Here is a 19663-nt window from a genome sequence, read left to right as displayed (position 1 = left end):
TCAAGCAATGTAAGGTTTGGGTAGGTTAGAGACAAATTTCTCCCTCATCTATAACAGAAAGCCATGTTGTTGAAGTAAATTCAATGCCTTTTATGCGATCAGAAGGTTAAGCTGCTTGTTCTTCCACCGACAATTGGCTGAGTTCAAGGTAAAAGACTTCCGACTGCAGACAGAGGAAGGAGAGGACTGTGTGCATCAGTGAGGTCTAGAAGGTAAAATATCCATGAGGAAGCAGAGTTTATTTTTTTCAAAACATTAGAGCTAGACCTGGGGGGTGGGATGAGAAGCTTCTCAGATTACCTGGAAAAACAGCCTTAACCAGCAAAAAAAAAAAAAAAAAAGAAAAGAAAAGAAAAAAAAATTAAACATTTTAAGTCTCTATGAATTGTCTGAAGAGCATACAGCAAATAGAGAAACATTTATTCAAGAAAATCAACTCCTCTTGGTAAGAATAGCCACACTCTAGCATTGGATAACCTGCTCCTCCCCTATCCTCCAGCCCAGAGTAACAGAAATGCTACCCTGGGTGGGGACAGGGAAGAAGAAGCGGCTCCCTCTTACCCCACAACCCCTAGTCTAGGATGACAGTTTCTCCTTGGCCAGGCCCACCAGCATTGTCATTTACCACGGCCTGGGCCGGAGCAGCTCTGTTCCAGGCAAGTGTGGTCAAGAGGACCAGTGGGCGCCTGGGTGGCTCAGTGGTTAAGCCGCTGCCTTTGGCTCAGGTCATGATCCCGGGGTCCTGGGATCGAGTCCTGCACTGGGCTCCCTGCTCCCTGCTTCTCCCTCTGCCTGCCACTCCCCCTGCTTGTACTCTCTCTCTGTCAAAGAAATAAATAAATTCTTTAATTAAATCTTTGAAAAAAAGAGGACCAGAGCTCCATTTCTCTACCTAGTTCCCATGTAGGCAAACTAGGCCAAAAACTGGACCCTGATCACCTTTTGTCCCAGATTACACAGAGCAAAGGTTCCAGGTCAGGAGAGGCAAGCTGAGAAGATCGGGGGCTGCCACCATTGCTCAGCACCCCCTCTAGAGCAGGGTGTCATTCGGAGAGTCAGGCTGCTGCCCCTGCCCCCAGCTCTGGAGCAGGGGTGCCGAGGCTCTGCCTGGGGCTAGAAGCATCCTGTTAAGAACAGAGAGCTCAGGGCACCTGGGGTGGCTCAGTCGCTGGGCATCTGCCTTCGGCTCAGGTCGTGATCCCAGGGCCCTGAGATCGAGCCCTGCACTGGACTCCCTGCTCCATGGGGAGCCTGCTTCTCCCTCTCCCATTCCCCCTGCTTGTGTTCCCTCTCTCGCTGTCTGTCAAATAAATAAAATCTTTAAAAAAGAACAGAGAGCTCTACAGCTCTCCAGAAGTGGACCAGAGGACACACAGCACAGAGTAGGGAAGGCCAAGCTTGTGGGCACTGTCACAAACCAGGGAGATTTCTGTGGCAGGAAATGAAGAGGAAGCTGGTAGTTCCAGATAGCTAGAGGTCAAAGGCAGACCAGCTCATTTCACAAAGATCAAGAGGGCAGAGAGCACAAAGAAGAGCCTTCCTGAGGTCAGACAAAACCCTGAAGACGGGTCCTGAAGACTACCCCTGCAAAGGAGCCCCACTTAAATGATCTCAGGCTGTGGAATGCTTACGTCTCAGGGCATGGTCAAAAACACAGTCATCAGCTGACAACTCGGGCCTATTATCAACACAGGAAGAACGCAACAGGGAAATCGGGTAAAGACATAGTGGAGGAGAGCCCAGGTGTAACCACCGTCACCCCCTCGTGGGGGTGGGAGGGTCAGAGCAGCCATGTACATGCCCAGTGCTGTGCCCGCCAAGGAGTGACACCAGAGGCTGCACACTGAGCAGCAAAGAGACTTCACTGAACTAGTCTAGTGAAGTCACTCAACCAACCAACCGGCAAGCAACAAAAACAAGCTCCACAGACAGGAGGGAAAGAGATCAGTATCTAGAGTTGCTATATTGCATTATCTAAAATGTCCACTTTTCAGGGCACCTGGGTGGCTCAGTCGGTTAAGCGTGTGCCTCTGGCTCAGGTCATGATCCCGGGGTCCTGGGATGGAGCCCCACATTGGGCTCCCTGCTCCACGGGGAGCCTGCTTCTCCCTCTCCCTCTGCTGCTCCTTCTCACTCTCGCTCTCTCAAATAAAATCTTTAAAAAAAATAAAATGCCCACTTTTCAACAACAAAAAAACAAAACATGCCAAGGAACAGGACAGTGTGATCCATACACAGGAAAAACAGCAGGCGACAGCAGCTGCCTTTGGAAGGCCCCAGATACTGGACTTAGGAGACAAAGACTAGACAGCAGCTATTATAAAGATGCTCCAAGAACTAAAGGACACATGAAATGCTGAAAGAATTAAACGTATGACGATGATGTCTCATCAAACAGAAAATATCAATAAAGAGACAGAAGTCACAAAAAAGAAGCAAATGGAATTTCTGGTGTTCAAAAGTACAATAACCAAAATTAAAAATTCACTGAAGGGACCCAACAGGAAATCTGCATGGAAGAAAGAATCAGCAAACTTGTCTATGTCAATAGTCTATGCAATCCGAGGAACAGGGAGAAGAAAGAATGAAGAAAAAGGAAAAGATCTTCAAAGAAATCTGGGACACCATCCAGGGCACCAACATAAATGTCATATTATGGGAGTCCCAGAAGGACAGGAGAGAAAGGAGCAGAAACATATCCAAAGAAATAATTCCTGAAAACTTCTTAAATGTGATTAAATGAATCTACATAGCCAAGAAATTTAATGAACTTCCTGTTGGATAAACTGAGAGATCCATACCCAGATATACCAGAGTCAACATTTTCAAAGACAAAAAGAAAATCTTGAAAGCAGCAAGAGAAAAATGTCTTAGCGCGTACAAGGGAACTCCAATTAAATCAACATCTGACTTTCCTTTGGAATTAATGAAGCCAGAAGGCGGCAGGATGACATATTCAAAGGGATGAAAGACAAAAATAAGTCAGCCAGACTCTTCTATCTAGCAAAACTAGATTTTCAAAATGAAGGTGAAATGAAGACATTTTCAGATCAACAACCATGGAGATAATTTGTTCCTAGAAGACCCGGCTTACAAAAACTACTAAAGCAAGTTCTTCAGGCTGAAAGCGAGTGACACCAGACACTAATTCTAATTCACTTGATAAAAACAAATATGCCAGTAAAGGAACAGATAGGATTGCCAATCTCTTCTTTTGTCTCTTAACTGATTTAAAAGACAACTGCATAAAATGACGTATGTAATCCTATGTTGGGGACTGTAACATACAGAAATGGGATTTATTTGACACGAACAGTACAAAAGATGCAGGTGGAAACAAGGCGGTAGTGGCCCAAGGAAATGACACCATTTGTTACCCAGAATCCAGAGAAACCAACGAAAAGAACGGGAAGTGGTTGACGGAAACGTTCATATAACAAACTCTATCAATTTATACCTTTTTTTTCTTCTCTCGGCTTAAAAGACAGAACATTATACAGCGTTAACAATTATGACAAAAAGATTTCCCGACATTACAACTAAATAACCCTGCGTCTCCGCAACAGGCAGGTAACTGAAGGTCCAAGAATCCCACATCTTTGGATACAAGTATTACAGGTCTTAAAGTCTTAAAACTCTTTCCAAAACGAACATGTCTGCTGAAATCTTGTTGATAGTCTTTCTTCTGCAAGCCCGTTCCTTCCAAATAGCACAAAAGTCAACTCCGATCCCATCCTACTAAAGTCCTCAATAATGAGGTGTGAAAAAATACGACTTTGACAAATGTAGGCTTCGTGTGCCGTTCCAGCTTAGGGCTCCAGTGGGCAGAGCGAGAGCGGCAGAGGCTCGTGCAGACCTGCCGGCAGCCAGGAGGGGACCTGATCCTTTGGGCCAACGTTCAGCCCCAGTTGGAGAAAAATGAGGAGAAAGAGAGGGAATACGTGACCTCTGCGAACAACTGAGCGAGCTGAATGAACAGGACTGAGGAGACAGCAGGAATCTGGAGCCTTGGCAAAGTAAAAATACTCCCTTTGAGAAAATCTCTCATGAAGTGTATAAAAGTTTAAGAAACTTTACAGAAAGCAATTGGGACTAATGGCTACATTTACAAAAGCAATTCATAAACTTCCAAATGAAAGCACAGGCTTTTGAGTGCACTTCTTTTGTTCTTACAAAGAAGAAGAATAGGCCCAAACATCTTCAAATGATGGGGCATATTCAGACTTTTGTTGGTGGGGAGACCAGAAATTAAAAAGAAAAACACTGATTAGCATAACACATGTCCAATAGCAAACCAAGCTTGTATATTTGTAATTGTTACATTTATAAATGGAAACATCTCAAGAATCCAGCTTATTAAAACACATTCAACAAAAGCAGCTTAGTTTCCTACATAAAGGGGCATTAGAACCAGTACGCTAGGCCCATTAATATGTAAACCCTTATTCCAAACACTCTTCAAGTATCTCCAAAAGGAAGATTCTGATACAGTAAAGTGAGGTCAGAGAGCAGAGTAAAAGCCACTGGTCTCAAGAAGTCAAACTCTCTCTTTTCGCAGACGACATGATACTTTATGTGGAAAACCCAAAAGACTCCACCCCCAAATTACTAGAACTCATCCAGCAATTCAGTAATGTGGCAGGATACAAAATCAATGCACAGAAATCAGTTGCTTTCTTATACACTAACAATGCAACTGCAGAAAGAGAAATTAAAGAAACGATTCCATTTACAATAGCACCAAAAACCATAAGATACCTCGGAATAAACCTAACCAAAGAGGTAAAGGATCTATACTCTAGGAACTACAAAACACTCATGAAAGAAATTGAAGAAGACACAAAAAGATGGAAAAATATTCCATGCTCATGGATCGGAAGAATAAACATTGTTAAAATGTCTATGCTACCCAGAGCAATCTATACCTCCAATGCCATCCCGATCAAAATTCCAATGTCATTTTTCAAAGTGCTGGAACAAACAATCCTAAAATTTGTATGGAATCAGAAAAGACCCCGAATCGCCAAGGAGATGTTGAAAAAGAAAAACAAAGCTGGGGGCATCACGTTGCCCGATTTCAAGCTATATTACAAATCAGTGATCACCAAGACAGCATGGTACTGGCACAAAAACAGACATATAGACCAATGGAACAGAATAGAGAGCCCAGATATGGACCCTCAACTCTACGGTCAAATAATCTTTGACAAAGCAGGAAAAAATATGCAATGGAAAAAAGACAGTCTCTTCAATAAATGGTGCTGGGAAAATTGGACAGCCACATGCAGAAGAATGAAAGTCGACCATTCTCTAACACCACTCACAAAGATAAACTCAAAGTGGATGAAAGACCTCAATGTGAGACAGGAATCCATCAAAATCCTAGAGGAGAACATAGGCAGTAACCTCTTTGACATCGGCCACAGCAACTTCTTTCAAGATACATCTCCAAAAGTTAGTGAAACAAAAGCAAAAATGAACTTTGGGGACTTCATCAAGATAAAAAGCTTCTGCACAGCAAAGGAAACAGTCAACAAAACAAAGAGGCAACCCACAGAATGGGAGAAGATATTTGCAAATGACACTACAGATAAAGGGCTGGTATCCAAAATCTATAAAGAACTTCTCAAACTCAACACCCAAAAAACAAATAATCAAGTCAAAAAGTGGGCAGAAGAGATGAACAGACACTTCTCTGAAGAAGACATACAAATGGCTAACAGACACATGAAAAAATGTTCATCATCATTAGCCATCAGGGAAATCCAAATCAAAACCACACTGAGATACCACCTTACACCAGTTAGAATGGCCAAAATGGACAGGGAAAGAAACAACAAATGTTGGAGAGGTTGTGGGGAAAGGGGAACCCTCTTACACTGTTTGTGGGAATGCAAGTTGGTACAGCCACTTTGGAAAACAGTGTGGAGGTTCCTCAAAAATTTAAAAATAGAGCTACCCTATGACCCAGCAATTGCACTACTGGGTATTTACCCCAAAGACAGAGATGTAGTGAAAAGAAGGGCCATATGCACCCCAATGTTCATAGCAGCTATGTCCGCAATAGCCAAACTGTGGAAAGAGCCAAGATGCCCTTCAACAGATGAATGGATAAAGAAGATGTGGTCCATATATACAAGGGAATATTACTCAGCCATCAGAAAAGATGAATACCCAACTTTTACATCAACATGGATGGGACTGGAGGAGATTATGCTAAGCAAAATAAGTCAAGCAGAGAAAGTCAATTATCATATGGTTTCACTTATTTGTGGAACATAAGGAATAACATGGAGGACATTAGGAGAAGGAAGGGAAAAATTGGGGGGGGGGAATTGGAGGGAGAGATGAACCATGAGAGACTATGGACCTGAGAAACAACCAGGGTTCTAGAGGGGAGGGGGGAGGGGGGATGGGTTAGCCCGGTGATGGGTATTAAGGAGGGCACGTACTGCATGGAGTGTTATACGAAAACAATGGATCGTGGATCACTACATCAAAAACTAATGATGTATTGTATGGTGACTAACATAATGTAATAAAATTAAAAACTACAAAAAAAAAAAAAAAAGCCACTGGTCTTGGACTCTGTGAGGTTAGGGAGTGGAGGAATCTAGTTCCTAACTTAGCGATGGAGATTTCCAGAACTACTGCCATGTACAGATTCACCACCATGAACAGATTGTCTTATAGCACCACTAAGTTAAAGAATAAGTGCTTTTTAAAAAGCTCTCATCATAAAGGTTTGATTATACAGCCTCGAATGCCGTAATTTTTCTCCTCTGCCAGTCACTGATTTTATTTTTCAAGTTTTTATTTCAATTCCAGGTAGTTAACGTACAGTGTTAGTTTCAGGTGTATGACCTAGTGAGATTCAACACTTCCACAGTCAAATGCCATAACTTTTAATGCTTGCCTAATACACCACACGGTGAACACTGATCGTGTACTTAACCATTCTCCTGTTATTTAACCTTGTTCTGAGAAGTTTCTTACTGTACACAGAGACGAACACCTTTGCGTCTTTACACTGTGGTCTTTTCCCAAGAGGAGCTTCCCAAGAATGAAATGACTAGAGTCAGGTTAAGGTTCTTGGTCTGTGCTGCTGTCACAAAAAATGGAACAATTTATGCTCCCACCCATAGGGCATGGAGGCATCCCCATTTCATCATCTCAGCAGAGCTGGGTAGTGGGTTGTTTTTTCCACATTTGCTAAGTTAGGGGAAGACGAAATACCGTATTAACATTGAAACAGGAAGTATCACGTCCGTTCAAGCGTAGCAAAACGGTGGAGAACTGCGACAGCCAAGGACTGAATCCCAGCTCCACTCCACACCAGATGAATGACCTGGACCACGTACTTATCTATCCAAATCTCAGTGGTCTCATCTTTAAAATGGGGACAATAATACGGTCAACTTCCTTAGGTGACAGAGGCCTAACTGTGGCCATGGTGCATAGTGGGCATGAAGTATTAGCTGTGTTCAATAGTTCTAGACTGGACCAGGAATTCTGAACCTGGAGTCTAGTAATCCTCGGGAGCCTGGGAACTTGAATGAGGAAAAAAAAAAAAAAATCACATCTTCGTCACCATTTACCTTTAACTGAAATGTAATGTTGCCTTCCGTTAGGACTGTAGGTAATAACACATCTTAGTTTTAGCAGGACCTGGGACTTTGTCACTAACAGAAATCATAGAATTTTTCATAACACATTACACTTCCTGCAGAGAGATCTCAAAATAACTTTTATACCCATTATTACTCCAAAATTATGACAGTTTTCAGACCTGCTGTTTGATCTAATTATTTGAGACATTAATAAAGCAGCACATAGATTACAACTTTATTTTTATTTTTTCAAAGAATTTATTTGACAGAGAGAGAGAGAGAGAGAACAAGCTGGGGGCAGAGGCAGAAGGAGAAGCAGACTCCCTGCCAAGCAGGGAGCCTGATGTGGGGCTGGAGCCCTATGTGGGGCTCGATTCCTGGACCCTGGGATCATGACCAGAGCTGAACTGAGCCACCCAGGCATCTCCATAGATTACAACTTTAAAAAATATTTTAATAACTATGTTTCAGTATAATCGGTCTCCTTTGTAATCCTTTGTATATTTAAGCATTTTAAGATACATTCTGAGAAGGGATGCATAGGCTCCTCCAGATTGACAAAGGGGTCCAAAATCTAAGAGCCCCTGCATTGGACTCCCAGCAGATGTTTCACTTAGAACACCCCACCCGTGGCCCCACAACAGGAGTTTCTCCAGTGGGCTTCACATATGAAGACTTCCACGAATAACAGCCAGATTCCCATCCACAAAAAGCAGCCTGGATTCTCCAGAACAGCCCAGGAGAACAGAGCATGCGGGGTTCTTAACCTTACTGTCCACGGGTTTCAATAACCAAGGACACCCAGGACTTTCCCCTCAGCTGGCTCCTCTGCAGGTACTCTATACAAGGAGGCCAGGACAGAAACACATGTGAAGGGGCCTCATTAGCCTGCTCTTATTCTTATTTATGGCTAGCAGCAGGTGGCCAAGGTGGTCAATAACAGCACAGTTCTTAAAATTAATTCTTTGGAGCAAATACAACGTGTAAAAACTTATCCCAACAGACTTCATAATGAGACTTTCAGCTCGACCTCCTAGAGAATTTTTTTTTTAAATCATGACACAAACATTTAATCAGTCAACAAAATGACCTAATCAGAAGTGGGGGCGGCGATCTAAGGCAGATGGAAAGTGGTCAAATACTACCCAAGATAAAATGATTTCTGAACACTTACAGAAGAAGGCATAACTTGAATGCTGACAGAACGTCATACTTTAGAGCTCGTTATCTTGTAACGTAAAAGCCTGGGAGTCCTTAGTGAAAATGGAAACCAGAAAAGCATTCCCAAGAAAATTTACAGAGCAAATGAACATGGGACAATATTTTAAAAATTATTTAACATGACCATGCGTGAAAAAGTCAATTCATTAAGAAAGAAAATCCAAGTCAGGTGCTGCTCCAAAAAAAGGATTACAAGGTTTTAAGCCCTAAGAGATACAATTCTTTGTCTAGTCAATTACAGAATTTTTTAAATCACCACACATGCACATCAGGGAAATGCAGGGTTTTAAGATCATCGCAAATAGCATTCTATATTGCTGCTTCTCTGTATTTATTTGGGCAGGAAAGGAACAAACATACAGAAGCTGAATAACTATTTCAACCAGATTGTCAGGCTACTGTGCCACTTAAAAGGTAATTGAAGATATCCCTGCTGGAAACATGCCAAGCAGCACCAACTCAGCTATTGCAATAGCTCCTCTGCTTTGTTCAAACTGAACGGCTATCATAAAGTCCTAGAATTATTTCAGATCTGGCATGAATCTCAGTAATCACCTGATTTGTCATCTCATTTTATACAGGAGGAAACCGAGACCCAGAAAGCTTAACCAAATGGCCCACAGAGGACCACAGAGCCAGAAAAACCTCAGGTCCTTTCCCTTCCTCCGCAGGATTCTGGTCAATAACTGCCATTCCGTCTTAATTCTCAAAGATCCTTCAATAAAGCAAAATATTTCTGTGACACACAAAACAAAATACCCAACACAGACAGGTGAATGGTGAATTTTATGCTATGTGCATTGTCTCTCAGTTTAAAGAAAACAAATGGAGATCATCAGACACCAAAGACTCAGTTGGCAGGCAGAATTAGATATTTCTGTTTTGGTTCTGACACTGGCCCTGTGAAATGTGACATAGCTCCTGTGATATTCAAGAGGAACAGGCCCAAGTTTTGTGGTTTGCACCTCCAGAACACTCCAGTTAGAGAGAGAACATAAGACCACACGCATGTAGGGAGAAAAAAAGACATCAATCAAGACTAGAGAAAAGAGAATCTAAGATGAGGTAGAAATACTAAAAAAATAGCTACACAGATGAAATAAATATTCAAAGGACAGATTTTTACAGAAGTCACATTCTATGTGTAAATTAAAATTCTGCCTCTCCGTCTGCTAGGAGACGTAGCCTTCTTGTTTGAAATTCGTTCTTCACTAATAAAAGTGGTAGGAATTCTGATCTGAACTCCGAAAACCCAAAGGATATCTAAAGGGGAAAAGAAATTTAATTGTCTTTTTACCAAAGTGTCCCTAAGCAATCTACATCTTCTTTGACAGTTGTGGATCCCAAGCCATAGCTAACTGAAGAAGGGAGGCAAGCAGGAAAGATCCACAGAAATTCTGTTACCCTAAAACTTGAATCCTCAATGTGCTCGTGAGCCAGGTAAAAAGCCTTCCAATATTGTACAAAATGCACCTAATATTGCCCATGTCTGTTTCTCAAAGAATTTCCAATTTACTGGGATTACAGAGATAACTATTTCAATGAGAACAATGAGTTTCTCTTAAATCTCATTGGTTTGCCAGGAAAAAAAAACAAAATAACCACCTAGTCCAGAGGTCAAGAACCAGATTAGTTTTTTAATAAGGTGGCTTTTTAATAACATGATCCTAGCTTGGAAATTTACCTTTGCTTTTTAAAAACCAACTGTGAACTCCGGCTTCAGGACATGACAAATGAAAATAAGGTCGAGTGTACTTTTAACAATTCCTTCTAGAAGTACTGGGTGGAATGGCTCATCTTCTCGTAGCAATTTTCCTGGGGGACGGGGAGGTGTATGAACCCGTGTTTCCTTTCTGGGGAGGCTATGTATAGCTTCCAGGTATTTACCCACCAGTTCAAGGGAAAAAATGATTTCGGTGCCTCTCAGCCATAGAGATACAGTCCTCAATCTTGGGGTATACAGGATTTATAAATTTCTCAAATAAAATGATTATAATGTGGTGGACGCTCGGGTGCACACAGACACCCCCCCCCCCGCCAAGGTAGGAGGTGCTGCCCCTGCTGCCAGCCCGTGCCCTCCAGAACCGCCTCAGGGGCGCACGGTGCCTCACCCAAAGTCACACACCTCCCAGTGAGGGCTGGACGCAGGAGTGTAAAGGCCTGGACATCTCATCCCAACTCAGAACCACCCAGAAAGCCCGTCTGAGTGCCAGAGCGCCCCCCCCCACGGGGTCAGCCAAGTCCATCACTGAACCTGCATCCCAGCTTCATTTCTCTTTGCCTGGCCCTGCTTCCTTCCCTCCTCTTCCTCAGCCTTGATGCTGAGGGCAGGCCTGAATACCTCTCCTGCACACTGAACTCAAGTCTCAGAGCCCACTTCCAGGGGGGAACCAACCTGCCAAATATACTGTAACTTTGAAAGTATGGCTATTTTTTGTAAGGGAAAATTAAAAGTTAAAGAATACCTATGGACTATGTACACTAAGAAGAAACCACCAGGAAGTTCCAAGGTTTAATAAAGTCGTCTCTCCTGTTCCCATAAAGGCTCAACCTTGATCTTTCATCATATAAACAGGTTTTCTGAAGTGATAAAATGCAGAAAATGGCTATCTTTGATATTTGTAAAGCAGAAGGAAATAGCATAAGGATGAAAATAGATGAAAAGAAGACAGAAAAGTAGTAATTGTTATGGAACTTGGATCACAACTTGCATCACATGGGGAGGGAATGGAGGAAATAAGGGGAGGGGATGGGGGAAATAGGGGCCAGGGATGAATACGGTGATGAGCACTGAGTAATGCCTGGAACTGCTGAATCACTATACTCTACACCTAAAACAACACTATGTTAACTACACTGGAATTAAAATTTAAAACTTAATAAAAAACCTCAATTATGAAGTACAGTGTGTTAGGTGTAAAACATTTTTATGAAAGATATTTTTTTTAAAAAATCTATCCTGGGGTGCCTGGCTGGCTCAGTCAGTAGAGCAGAGGACTTGTGATCTTAGGGTTGTGAGTTCAAGCCCCATGTTGGGTGTAGGGCTTACTTTAAATAAATAAATTTTAAAAAATCTATCCTGAAAAGGAAATTAAGAAAATGATTTTATTTACAAGAGCATCCAAATGAATAAAATATCCAGGAATAAATTTAACCAAGAAGGTGAAAACCTTGTACACTGAAAACTATAAAACAATGCTGAAATAAATTAAAGAAGACCTAAAGAAACAGAAAGACATGCTGTGTTCTTGGGTTGGAAGACAACCTTGGTACAAAGCCAATACCACTTAAGGGATATACAGATACAATGCAATCTCTATCAAAATTCCAATGGCCTGTTTTGTAGCAATGCAAAAGCCAATTCTCAAATTCGTATAGAATTCCAAGTGGCTCCAGCTGGCCAAAACGATGTTGAAAAAGAACAAAGTTAGGGGAACCAGATTTCCTAATTTCAAAACTTATTATAAAACTACAGTAATCAAAACAGCATGACCCTGGAGTAAGAGTAAACATACAGATCAATGGAAGAGAATTTAAAGCCCAGAAGCAAGCCCTTACATTTACGATCAGTCGATTTTGACAAGGGTGCCAAGACAATTCACCAAGGAATGAAAAGTCGTTTTACGAAATGGTGCTGGGACGATTGGATGTCCACATGCAAAAGAAAGAAGCTGGACCCCTAGCTCACACCAGACACAAAAACTAACTCAAAATTCATCAGAGAGAGAACAGTAAGAGCCAAAACTCTAAAACTTTGTTTTAATTAATTTTCTATAAATTTTTATTTTTTAAATTCCAGTATGATTAACATACAATGTTCTATTAGTTTCAAGTGTCCAATATAGTGAACTTTCAAAAAGAAAACACAGGTGTTAATTCTTTGTGGCCCTGGGTTAGGCTAAGAGTTCCTAGATACAACATCAAAAGCACGATCCATAAAAGAAGTAATTGATAAAGTCTCTGATAAGGGCTTTGCTTCCAGAATATACAAGGAACTCTTACAACTCCATAAGACAAAAAAAAAAACAATTAAAAATGAGCCAAATATTCTAATAAACAGTTCATCAAAGAAGACTATGAATGGCTAATAAGCACAAGGGAAGATGCTCAACATCATTCGTCACTAGGGAAACACAAAACTACAATGAGACTGCACCTCATGCTCACTTGAGTGGAGGTGAAAAGAAGGACAGTACCAAGTACTGGTGAGGATGTGAAGAAACTAGACCTTTGTTGCTGGTGGAAATGTAAAAATGCCATAGCCACTCTTGGTATCATCTTGGTAGTTTCTTTGAAAGTTAAACATTTATTTACCCGATGATCCAGCAAGTCCACTCCTAGGTATTTTACCCAAGAGGAATGAAGCCATATTTCCACACAAAGATCTGTACCTGAATGTTTATAACATTATTCATAATAAAAAAAAAGTGGAAACAATCCAAGTGCCCATCAACTTCTTTATGGCTCACTAGTATTCTATCATCCGGGTATTTCACATTTCATCTGATAAACTTGTTGTGTAGTTATTCAGAGAAACAGAATGTGGAATACCCATTCGATATAACTACTCGGCAATACAAAAGAACTAGCGATACATGCTACATCATGGATGAACCTCAAAAACATCGGACTAAGTGAAAGAAATTACACACAAAAGACCACATTATATGAAAAATTGTGGAGAGATACATCTATAAGACGAAGCAGACTGGTGGTTGCTTGGGGCTGAGGGTGGCAACAGGGACTATCTGTCAATAGGTGTTTTTGTGATGAAAACGCTCTCATACTGGCCTGTGGCAAGGGGAGCACAACTCTTATTAAAAATCACTGAATCCTGTGCACACAGGTGAACTTCATGGTACGTAAAGTAGGCCTAAATAAAGCATTAAAAAAAAAAAAACTTGGAACATGAGAACAAGAGCATCTTCTGAAAAAGAACTGGGTACAAAAAATGATACTATGTTTCCAAAGAGCAGAAGAGACCAGAATGGCCTGAAGCCTAGAAACTGGCTTCCCATCCTTCACATCACTGCAAAACAAATGCTTCTAGAAATAGAAGCAAGCATGCTTATCTGTGATGGTTAATTCTGTGTGTCACCTTGACTGGCCATGGGGTATCCAGATTAAACATTAGTTCTGGGTGTGCTTTAAGGGTGTTTCTGGGTTAGATCTGAATTTGAGTCAGTGGACTCAGTCAAGTAGATTGCCCTTCCCACTGTGGGTGGGCATCACCCAACCCACTGAGGCCTGAACAGAACAAAAGGCAGAAAAAAGAGGAATTTACCCCTTTTGCCCCCTTGCTGCTTGAGCTGGGACAGTCATCTGCTCTGATTTTGGGACTGGGATTTACCCTCTTGGCTCCCTTAATTCTCAGGCCTCGAGACTTAGGTCTTAATTACACCACCAGCTTTCCTGGGTCTTCAACTTGCAGATGGCAAATAGTGGGACTTCTCAGCCCCCATAATCACCAGAGGTGATTCCCCATAGTAAGTATCTCCTTTTCCCTCTCCATTATCTCCTACTGGTTCTGTTTGTCTGGAGAGCCCTAATACACCAGCCCTTTACCAAATGAAGCCAAGTTCAACACACCAATAGGGACAATTCTAGAAATATAAAAGGATTCCCTGAAGGCAGAGATCTCAAAGCACCTTGGTTTCCACCTCTTCATAAATCACTTCAAGCATTCAGTGACATGTTCAGTGCGGGGAATTTCATCCATACACCTGATTCCCAGGACTTTGTAATTCACCACCTAGGACTATGCTGTACCTTTTTTTTTTAAAGCTGTCCAATTATTACATACCCACAGTTTCATCAGATTCTTTCCCCAAACCTCTGGAGTTAGACAGTCCAGCCTGCTGCTTCCAAGCAGCATTAGCCCAATCCATATTCAGGGGACAAGTGAGCCAATTCTCAGTAAAAGTCACCTGATTTACTGTGACATTCTCTTTCAATGTTTAATCACCATTAGCTGTGAGATGACCATTCTGCTGATCCCAGCCTTTTCTGAGTTTGCCCTGCTTCCCTGCCACCCGGAGTAGTAGTGTCTCCCTACTTTCCAGAAATAGAAATCATTTGAAAATGACCATGAACAATACCTCTCAAGGTTTGTCTCCCTTCAACCTTTCCTCTTAGGTGTTTTTTTCCCCACCCTTCCGGCCACCTCTGGTCCTTTATTTTGTTCTCTTAAATGCTCTAAATTTTCACACCCCATCAAGTGTGACAACTAGCACTGAGCACAGAATTCTAAAGTAATGGCAAATATGACAGTAAGATTATTTGCCAAATCCTCTAGAATAAGTTCACTACATACACACACACAACACCTAGGGAGAATGGTGCCATGATATAATTACAACTACCAGGAATGTGAAGGAATTCTGGGTGTTTAGAGGAGGGAGAATGTACCAGAAGGGAAGGTATTTAGTGGAATGATAACAGAGTGACACTAAGGCTCTTGGAGAACAAGAGTATTTCTAGGCTCCAAAACACCCAAAAGTCAGGATGGAGAAAGAGTTTTCTTCTTTGCACCTCACCTTACTATAATTCCTATTTGGAGGAATAACCATTTCTGAGACATTCCTTGCATTAAATCCAAGTTACACCTTTTTACTTGTGCAAAATATGGAACCACAGACTCTGAGAGCTGGAAGTTATCTACGAACCAAGTGACAAGAGTTCAACCTTCTCATTTTACTGATGAGGACACAGAGGATGACTGCCCAATGTTACTTAGAGACAAGGTCAGGACTACAACCTGCGCCTGCGGGCCTTAGGCCCAGGCTCCTTTTACTGGATCCCCACTATCTCCATCAAGGAGGTAATTTAAGAAATCAAGATCTAGAAAGAACAAGACAGACCCCCCCATAAGAGGACACTATGAGGACATAAATAGGACAAAATGAAGCCACAGGTCTTCCTAGTTCTTTTCCTAAGAAGGACTCAACCCCATCCTGATGCCTTAATTTTACAGGTCAGCCTGTTAAATCCAAGCTCCAGCGGTAATTACATAAACGACACCACTTGTTTCGTTTCTAGAACTTCATCCTCTGGCTTGGAGGAGGAGAGGCAAGGCTTCCAGATCAGGAAAGAAGCTTTGCCTGGGTTCCAGATAAGACTGGGTCCCACTGGGCGCCTGGGTGGCTCAGTTGTTAAGCGTCTGTCTTCGGCTCGGGTCATCATCCCGGAGGCCTGGGACCGAGCTCCGCATCGGGCTCCCTGCTCCAAGGGAAGCCTGCTTCTCCCTCTCCCGCTCCCCTGGCTTGTGTTCCCTCTCTGGCTGTGTCTCTCTCTGTCAAGTAAATAAATAAAATCTTAAAAAAAAAAAAAAAAGACTGCGGGGTGGGGCCTTCTGTGGAGGGGGTGAAGTCATGCAAAGCTCCTGCCCCCCTGGAGAGGGAACCCCTGGGAGAGCTCTACCTCCTGGGCCTTTTTGTCCTCCCTTTGAGAATTCCAACCGCTAGAGAAAAAGCAGCAGGAGGCCCTTCCTTTTTAGAAGGGCCAGTGGAAGCAGGCTGAGGGCCAAAGGAAAGGGGTGAAGGAAATGTCCTTTGTCATCCAGGTCACGACTGGCCAAACCACAGTGCTGCAGGTCTAGGAAGATGGGCGCTTTAAGGGGCATTCAAAGGTACAGGGTAAACCTGGCACAATTTCCAAGGACATCAACTTATTTGAAGAAGGTGGGGATTTCATTACATGATTCCAACCAACATGGCGTTATCACCACATCATTGCAGGCACTTAGAAGCCAAACTGGGAGACTTCAGCACATATATGAGAGAGCAGGAAGAATTCTGTCCTAGTTCATTACAGCTTGTGGCGGGCAACTCTTGGCTAGGCCCCCATATTACCTGGGGTAAAAGTTCTTGTTTCTCTGTTGTTAGGGAAGCTTTGGTGGCAAATGTGGGAGGTAATGGCTCCAGCAAAAAGGATCTTGGTGGTTGGTGGGACCAACCCAGATCAGAAGGAGACAGCTAGATGGTTCCAGGCTGAAAAGTCCCAGTGCACAATGAAGAACAAGTCCATCTGCCTGACCTTACCTTCCACCCTGCACGCTGGATGGGAGTGGGGCCTAAGATAGCGGGCAGCCTGAAGGACAGGGGTTCTAGCCATCCCCCTGAGAAACACACCAACAGGCACAATCAGAAATCACTTTGCTATCTGTGGGATTTTCAGGCAAGCTCTTACGCATTTACCAGGTTAAAAATCTGAAAACGGGCGCCTGGGTGGCTCAGTCGGTTAAGCGACTGCCTTCGGCTCAGGTCATGATCCTGGAGTCCCGGGATCGAGTCCCGCATCGGGCTCCCTGCTCGGCAGGGAGTCTGCTTCTCCCTCTGACCCTCCTCCCTCTCGTGCTCTCTGTCTCTCATTCTCTCTCGCAAATAAATAAATAAAATCTTTTAAAAAATAAAAAAATAAAAATCTGAAAACATCGTACTTACTGTGTTTTTCTGAGTTACCATATCCTGAAAAGATAAAGAGAAGATGAATATAGCTTTTAAAGATAGCCATTTATTTCCATAAGCACTGCAAGCACTTTGCCCCCCATTATCCAGCACCCACGTCAGAGCACGAGTTACTCATTTCAAACCTTCTCCTTCCCATGTGCAAAAAGCTTCAAAAAGGGGGAGCCTCAGAGAATTGTAAAATTCATATTCTAGGGCAAACGTATCGTAATTGGCTGGATTTTGGAACGATGGAGGGGCATATATGGTTATAAGGATTTCCCATAGCGGTGGCAATGCTTTTGTCCAGACGTTCTGAGCTTCAAGTTTGGGGCCCTGAACGCCCTGCAGCTCGCCTGCCCAGGGAGGAAGGTCAGGGACGGGGCGGAACTGCCCGGAAGTACCGCGATATCGCGATATCCTCGGGGCTGCAAGCACGTCTCGGCTCCATCCGGGTGACCCTGCCCCAGAAGGCTTCCTAAGCAGCGGGCGCTGCTGGGAGCATTCCTGACACCTCGCCGGACCAGCCTAGGAACATCAAACCCAATGATGACGATTTTAGTCAGCTAACTTCGCATAATGGTTATGCAGCCCTTGACTTTATCATTTATGCACCGGAAGCCAACACTTGCTGACGAGAGGAAACATAATTAAACAGCTGCCCCGTAAAATGGGTTTTATACACTCTGAGATTTCGGCATTCCAAGTGCAGCCTCCTTCTTCTGGTGTCAAATATAACAGACCACCCACTTCCATTTTAGGAACTATTTTTTCATATTCTAAGAAAGTAAAACTGTCAAAGTCATGGGACTTTCTAGAGGAGTCCACTAAGGCATTGTTGAGGGGAAAAAAAAAAAAACATACTGCATTGGAAAAAAAAAAACTTTCTAATTTCATGTTTCTCATCAAAATAAGGCTTAATAATCTACCCTTTGACATTTTCTAATTCTAAATATTTGCAAGCACAACTACCTTAAGTGAAAATCAGTAAAAGAAAAAAAAAATCAGTAAAAGAAAAAAAAATCAGTATCTAAATATCTAAAGTAATACTTTAGATCCTAAATATCTGAAGTAATAGATGATGTCTATCTAGAACTTTCTGCCCACTTTGGTGACTGTTCTGTGTCGTCATCTTATCATTTGAGTTGAGAAACTATTTTTTTTTAATGTGTAGGTTTGGATCAAATTGCCCATTAAAAGATTCAGAGTCGTGTGTTTGCTTCAATGGAAGTTAACAGTTTTTGCCTTCGTTTCCCTAATGAGCCTGGAAACACTGAAGTGGCCTACAAACGCCTCTCTGCAGTACGTAGGCTCACACAGCGGTCAGGAAGTCATCTGTGTGAGCGAGAACTTCAGATGGGTTTATAGCCTTTTGGGAAATTATTCTACAGCATAAAATACAATAATAGACCCGTTTCTTCTTTCAATGTCCTCTGAATGACTTCTTAAAACCCAGTACTGTGCCCTAATTACACAGTACACATCTACGTCAAGTGTATGTGATACAGAATGGAGAGAGGTTCCACATCTGAAGCAGGCTGGTCTTCTACCAGGAAATAACCCCCAATTATTACAGAACCCAGAAAAATCTGGTTAATATTAAATCTCAACAAACACAAAAATATTCCCCTTTACCATCACAAAACTGTGCATTTATATACTAGTGACATTTAACACTAAGGGAGCTGGACATTTAGAACTGCTGCCCATGAAAGCTAATTTGAAGCCACTAGTTCTCACCCGTGGCTGTACTTTTTGAGAGGTTAAAAAAAAAAAAAAAGTCCCTCAGAGACTGTGATGTAACTGGTCTGGGGTATGACCTGGGTATTGGGGTATTTACAAGCTGTCCAAGTAATTCTAAAGTGCAGTCAAGGCTGAGTAACACTGCTGTAAACAAACTGAGCTTTACTCCTGAAATCATCTAAAGCAGACCGGGACTTTCTGACCAATATTAAGACATTCGACAATGTTAATATCCCCTGAGTTTTATAGTAGCTCACCTCAGACATTCATATTTTACAAATATGAGCATTTTTTATGTTTTTACTTTAATTCCAGTTAACCTGCAGTGTTGTATTAGTTTCAGGTGGACACTATATGATTCGGCCCTTCCACACAGGTCTTCCTACCCCACTGCCATCTCCCCCTCTCTGTTCCAAATATGAGCATTTTTGGGAAGTACTATTATCCAAAAAACATCTGTATCAAACTTGCAAGAATAAATTTTTTAAAATATCAATCATTACTGAGTCGTGCATGAACAGATGAGTTTTCAGTTTTGCTCTGCTTTGAATGGTGGTGGGGGGGGACAACAGATTAAATACGGATGATGTCTATCTAAAACTTTCTGCCCACTTTGGTGACTGTTCTGTGTCGTCATCTTATCAT

The 19663-nt window shown here is 42.3% G+C and overlaps 1 protein-coding gene across 1 annotated transcript in view; it reads right to left on the bottom strand.

Annotated features, from left to right (window-relative positions):
• The window catches only part of MAP3K15 (mitogen-activated protein kinase kinase kinase 15), a 122550-nt gene that overhangs the window by 81248 nt on the left and 21639 nt on the right, over positions 1-19663 (bottom strand). The window contains exon 3 of the mRNA XM_021683941.2: positions 17273-17296. Coding sequence (XP_021539616.1) covers positions 17273-17296 — 24 coding nt within the window. The remainder of the gene's footprint in view (positions 1-17272; positions 17297-19663) is intronic.

Source organism: Neomonachus schauinslandi, chromosome X (assembly GCF_002201575.2).
Source record: "Neomonachus schauinslandi chromosome X, ASM220157v2, whole genome shotgun sequence".
Lineage (NCBI taxonomy): Eukaryota > Metazoa > Chordata > Mammalia > Carnivora > Phocidae > Neomonachus > Neomonachus schauinslandi.
Note: the sequence above shows the minus strand (reverse complement) of the source record. Positions and strands in the feature narration are given on the sequence as shown.